The sequence below is a fragment of the Petaurus breviceps genome, unplaced genomic scaffold (assembly GCF_028583685.1).
Source record: "Petaurus breviceps papuanus isolate PSGF00001 unplaced genomic scaffold, PetGlider_PUasm1.0 221, whole genome shotgun sequence".
In the NCBI taxonomy this organism is placed as follows: Eukaryota; Metazoa; Chordata; class Mammalia; order Diprotodontia; family Petauridae; genus Petaurus; species Petaurus breviceps.
Window position 1 is genome coordinate 3217467 of NW_027185877.1, and position 6000 is coordinate 3223466.

At 44.5% G+C, this 6000-nt stretch overlaps 1 protein-coding gene and 1 long non-coding RNA gene across 6 annotated transcripts in view; one reads left to right on the forward strand and one right to left on the reverse strand.

Annotated features, from left to right (window-relative positions):
- Nucleotides 1-5010, reverse strand: part of LOC138166313 (uncharacterized) — a 143902-nt gene extending 138892 nt beyond the window's left edge. Inside the window, exon 1 of the long non-coding RNA XR_011169580.1 lies at nucleotides 4713-5010. This is a non-coding gene — a long non-coding RNA (uncharacterized lncRNA). The remainder of the gene's footprint in view (nucleotides 1-4712) is intronic.
- A 399-nt stretch (nucleotides 5011-5409) lies between these two features.
- Nucleotides 5410-6000, forward strand: part of PPP1R12A (protein phosphatase 1 regulatory subunit 12A) — a 191109-nt gene continuing 190518 nt past the window's right edge. For 3 of the 5 annotated variants that reach the window (XM_069094795.1, XM_069094796.1, XM_069094798.1), the window contains exon 1: nucleotides 5410-5722. In XM_069094795.1, coding sequence (XP_068950896.1) covers nucleotides 5486-5722 — 237 coding nt within the window. In that variant the 5' untranslated portion in view covers nucleotides 5410-5485. The remainder of the gene's footprint in view (nucleotides 5723-6000) is intronic. The other 2 variants (XM_069094799.1, XM_069094800.1) reach the window with 1 other exon arrangement.

Here is a 6000-nt window from a genome sequence, read left to right on the forward strand (position 1 = left end):
AGTTTTTGCTCTTCACTGCTGTCAAATTAGTTATTCTTTAATGTATTATGTATTAATGAAGCAAATTTCCTTTAGTAGTAATAATCACTTACATTTATATAATGACTAATTTCACAAATTGTATTTCTTATAATGCTGTAATAAGGTTTGTTGTTCAGTTGTGTCTGACTCTTTGTGACCCCATGGGTTCATCCATGGGGTTTTCTTGGCAAATATACTGGGGGGTTTGCCATTTCCCTCTCCAAGTGCTTCTGCATTTTACAGATGAGGAACTGAAGCAAACGGGTTAAGCGACTTGCCCAGGATCATAGAACCAGTGTCCAATGCCACATCTGAATTCAGATCTTCCTGACTCCAGGCCCACTGTACCTACCACCTATATAAGAGTAAGTGGCAATATAGAAATGGTTCCATCAATATTAATAGTGGACTAGCATGGAACACAATCTGAAATTGGTATTAAGATAATGAAAAATATAACCAAAACCTGTATATGTACATTGTCCAGGGTAGTCTTCAAAAGTAGGTTCATTACAGTTTATATTTTATTACTAATAACATTTATAATGTCTTAAAGTTTAAAAAGGACTTTTCTCACAAGTCTATTAGCTACATAAAAGAACTGTTATCCCATTTAACAGATGAAGAAAATAAGGCTGAGTAATCACTCAGTGATTGTGACTACCACAGTGACACAACTAGGAAGTTGTATTACAAAGTTGGAAGTAGGACTCAAATCTAAGCCTTCTGGTTCTTTCTGTTGTGCTCTTAGTACTGGGCAAGTATTTCATCTTGATTTTGAATTACTTTACATCCTGCAGCAACAGTTAAAAACAAGGCATGGCCACCTCCTTTGATCCTGTCTCCATCCCCAAATAGGTATTTGGGGATATTTTTCAAGGCCTTTTTAAGAGCTATCAAATAGATCCAAATATTCCAAATACTAAAGTAAAAGAGCTAGCTAAGGCTAAATTGTGACCTTTGCTCTTCTCTGGGTTATTATTTTTTTTAGGTAGAGACAATGGTAGCAGACAAGATTTTTTCCAATTGTTCTCTATCATCCAGAGAGCTGAGACCTTTTGAAGATATGGCAGATGTCCTAGGGATGGCCTTTAGGGATACTTTTCCCACTTTGTGGTGCTAATTCTGTGCTAACTCTGAATGTGAGAAAAAGTTTTTATTAAGGATTTATATTATTGTAGTAATGTCATTTTTAAAAAATTAAGTATGTAGTGTGTACAGTGTCCTACTAGGTGGTAGAGGCATACAAAAGACTCTGAATTCTCCTTAAACCTGTTACTTCAGCAGTAAATTGCCCTGGGTTACTTAAGGAGCAAAGGAATATATAAAGGCGGCAAAAACAGTGCTGTGCCAAGAGCACTAGACCCAGGCTTCTAGTTATAGGCTGAGAGCTGGAATCTAACCCCTTCATTTTCCAGAAGAGAAACCTGAGTTTCAGAGAATTTAAATGAATTTTTAAAGTCACAAATGGAACAAGTGGCAGAGCTGAGGGCAGACCCCAGGTTCTTTGACTTCAAATTCATCATGCTTTCCTCTGTACCACACTTAGAACTGTATTAGAATCTTGGTTCTGCAATTTTCTAGATGTGAGATCATGGTACAGATTCTGGGAGAATCTGTATCGAATATGCCTCATTTTTCTCATCTATGCAATAAGAGTGCAATATTACTTGCACTATTGACTTCCCATATTTGCTGTAAAGATCAAATGAGATGGAATTCCTGTGACTTTATTCCCAAACGAAGTTCTCATAACTCAAGCACACTGTCACCTTCTCTGCCTCTTGTAGTCTTAGAGTTGCCTAGAATACTGAGCAGTTAAGTGATTTGCCCAGGATCACACAGTGTGTATCATAGGCTGGAGTTGAATCCAGGTCTACATTATGCTACTGAATGTGAGATAAAGTACATTTCTGTCTGTTTTAAAGACTCAAATATGCTATTAATTATGTAAGAAAAATAAAGGATTTTGTTTAAGTGTGGACAAGACAAAATAACCCCTCAGATTCAACTCTGAGCGTCTATATATAAATTCAATGGGCAGAAATAATTTCAAAACACTTCAAGTACACTATATCAATTGATTCTCATAACTCCAGAGTCTTAGTGTTTAAGGTACAAGATAAGAATTTGGATTTTCCTACATCAAGGTTCAGCACTTTACTTTGTCTTCTCTATCTCTGGTCTAGCATGGTTTAGGAGAGGGCTACTAAAGTTATTTCAGAAGCTGAGTGTGTTACCATTGAGAAAGCACCTGCACTTGAGATTTAGGATTATCTGACCTTTGTTATTCACTTGCATCCTACTCTGTGACCCCATTTGGGTTTTCCTGGCAAAGAGACTGGAGTGGTTTGCCATTTCCTTCTCCAGTGGATTAAGGCAAACAGAGAGGTTAAGTGGCTTGCCCAAGGTCACACAGTCAGTAAGTGTATGAGGCTGGATTTGAACTCAGGTATTCAAGACTCTAGGCCCAGTGTTCTCTCCACTGATATCCACTGAGTCACCTACTGTAATGGGAATGCAAATTTGGAAGATCTTCCCTGCCCCTAGGCTAAAGTGCACCTGAAGCCTGGGGTGGGAGGCTTGTTTCTCAGTAGATACTTTTTGATTGGCCAGTGGGTCAATAAAGTTGTTACATTCTCTGAGCCAGGAGAAGGCTTTATAAGCCCTGATGTGAGGCTTTGTTTTTGGGGCTCACTTTGAGAAGTGTTCTGTGATTTGATATGGATTCTGGGAAGCCGTTGTCCAGAGCCCCCCACCCCACCCCACCCCCGGCTTTGAAAAACCCAGATGTTGACTGGGTATGGATGAAATGGTTGGACAGTTTGGAAATCTGTCTACTTGATCTGTTTCTGTCTTGATAGTTCTGCCTGTATACTTTGAAGTTCGGGGTGCTGACCTTTTTCCCCTGAACTAGGTGAACGATACATGTTTGACTGATTAAAGTAAGCTTGTTAACCCATTTTGAGTTGCTTTCCTTTATCAAAGCAGATCCAAGAACCTGTATTGGCAGCGAACCCTGAGGAAGCTTGGGGTGCCTGCTGCTACACCTACCTGCCCCCTTACATGGAAAGGTCCATTCTGAATGTGAATACTTCCTTATTACCTCCCACATTCATTAGCCCCAGTCCAATTTTTTTATTTGTTTTGTATCAATTCCCATTTAATTACCTATATTTCTCCCTCCTTGAGGATAGGGTTCACAATGTCTGGTAAACAAAAGGCAAAATGTTTTTTGATTGGGTGGGACTTATGATTTCTCCTAGAGAAGAAACTATTACCAAAGTTGTTCAGCATCAGTTCAGTAATTTAAGTTGCCTAGGGGAACTGAGTGAGAGGGTTACTTTCCCAGGGTCAAAAGAGCCTGTTAACAGTCAGAGGAGGAGAACTTGAACCTGGGTCTCCCAGAACCTTAATTCTCCCTACCAAAGTACAATGCCTCTCAATAAATGCTTGTGGAATTGAAACCAATGCTTATTTAGAAGAATGCATGACATATAGCACTTAATAAATGTTTAATGACTGACTGAAATAGATTAGGTAGGTTAGAGAACTATAAAGATAGAAGGGGCCCATGCCATCATCTAGTCCTCATATTCTTCAGCAGCAAGAGCAGTGGCTATAGAGTCAGAAGCCCTGGTTTTAACCCCCCCTTTGATACTGCCTCTGAAACCTTAGCCAATTAACTTAATTTCCTTAGGCGTATTTCATCATCTATTAAATGAAAAGGTTAGACTAGATGGCCTCCAAAATGACCTTATAGTTCTAGATCAAATAATCTTGATCATGCACTGATAAGTTGCATAAAATAATTATATTTTACTTCAAGGTGAAAGCATAGTATTAGTAAAAAAAAAAAAAAGCCCTAAATCACCACTTCCAGAGACTTGAGTGTGATGCTCACCTCTGACAATTTCTAGCAGTGTGACCCTGAGCCAAGTCACTTAACCTCTCTGGGCCTCAGTTTCCTTATCTGCAAAACATGTATGACAATACTTTTGCCTTGCACAGGCTTGCTACATTAGAATCAAATGAGATCACGCAAGGAGCTACATAGATCTTGAAGTCTAAATTATAAATGCCAGAGATTATAATTAAGCTCTGAGACTATCCATCCATAAAATGGCTGCAATACACTCCATATATCACAGAGGTATGGCTTTGTAAGCTTAAAGGAGCTTTATATATATTTATAAATAATTCTTATTACAGTGAGGGATCATAGTGACCACAGATCTCGAGCTAGAAGGAACCCCAGAGGTCATCTGATCCAGCCCCCTCATTTTACAGATGAGGAAACTGAGGGATTGTTAAATGACTGGGCCAGGGTCACAGTTATGGAGTATCAGCTGTGGTATCTAAACCTAGGTATCCTTATAAGAATAATAATATCCAAAACTGAAACATCGATTTAAGGTTTGCAAAGTGCTTTACACAAAATTAACTTATTTGATCCTTACAACCCAGTGAGGCTCTTATTAAAACTGGTCTCTCTGTAAGTTTAATTGCTAGCATTTCTAATCTGCTTTAAAGTTTGCAAAATTATCTTACGTGTGTTAGCTCATTTTATCCTCAAAAACAACCCTGGGAGGTAGGTGCTAGTATTGCCATTTTACATAGGAGGAAACTGAGGCACAGAAAAGTTAAGCTTTTTGTCCTTCCTACCCTATCAAAGTAGGTATTATTCTCACTTTACAGACGAGGAAACTAGGCCAGTTAGATGACTGGCCCTGGGTCACACAGTCAGGGCGTGTATGAGACAGGATTCGAATCTCGGGTCTTCCGGACACCAAATCCAAGGTTGTTCCAAGTAGTGGATTAAGATGAAGTCTCCGCAGAGTCAACGCTCGACTTCAAGACGTAGGCCCACGATATATCCTCCCCGACCTCGGCCCCGGGGTGGCCCTGAAACAATCCCCGCCCCTTCCCTTCCTCCCCACGGCCCCAGTTTGGGAGGCCCTCACCCAGCTCCTCAGAGTAGAGAGGGAGGGAGACAGAGAGAAAGAAAGGCGGAGCATGCGCAGTGGCCGAAGGGCGCCTCCCCGCTAAGCTCTCGCGATGTTACTGTAGAGAGGCGGCTGGTGACCGGTAGTGGCATGCGCTTGAGAGGGGCGGGGGCGGGGAGGGCGGGAGTGTTTGTGTGAGGACTCAGCCAGAGTGGCCCGCTCGGTCCGCCCGCCAGGTGCGCGCCGCCCCAGTGCTCTGTGGGATACCGGAAGTCCCAAGCGAGCGTCTCCTCCTCCCGCCTCCTCCCTGGTTCCCCACACCCTCCTCCCCCTCCTCCTCCTCCTCCTTCTCCTCCTCCTCCTCCTCCTCCTCCTTCTCCCCCTCTCGTCTTCACTCCTGCGCGCGCGCCCGCGCCCCCTCCGCCTCTCGCACGCCGTCCCTCCCACTCCCCTCTCCCCCTCCCTCCCTCCTTCCCTCCTCCCCTCGCGATAAGAAGACCCGGCGGCCAGAGAGGGGGATGAAGATGGCGGACGCGAAGCAGAAGCGGAACGAGCAGCTGAAGCGCTGGATCGGCTCCGAGACGGACCTCGAGCCGCCCGTGGTGAAGCGCCAGAAGACCAAGGTGAAGTTCGACGATGGCGCCGTCTTCCTGGCAGCCTGCTCCAGCGGGGACACGGACGAGGTGCTCGAGCTGTTGCACCGCGGCGCCGACATCAACTACGCCAATGTGGACGGACTCACTGCCCTGCACCAGGTCTGTCCGAGTGGCCGCCGCTGGGGAGGCCCCGGAGTGCCCGACCCGGGCCCCCCGCGGGGGGCGCAAGCACACCCTATAGGCGCCTAATTCATGCCGGGCTGGGCTGGACCCTGACCCCTCCTCTTCCTCCCCTCCCACCCCCAGGGGCCCGAGGGACACCCTGGACTGACTAACCGGCTGCAGTCTCCCCAGGGAGAGACCTCGGACTGGTCGGGAAGGACGGCAGTCCTGGAGCCGAGATTGGGGATGTGGGGGAGCGCTGGGTGGGTCCGAGG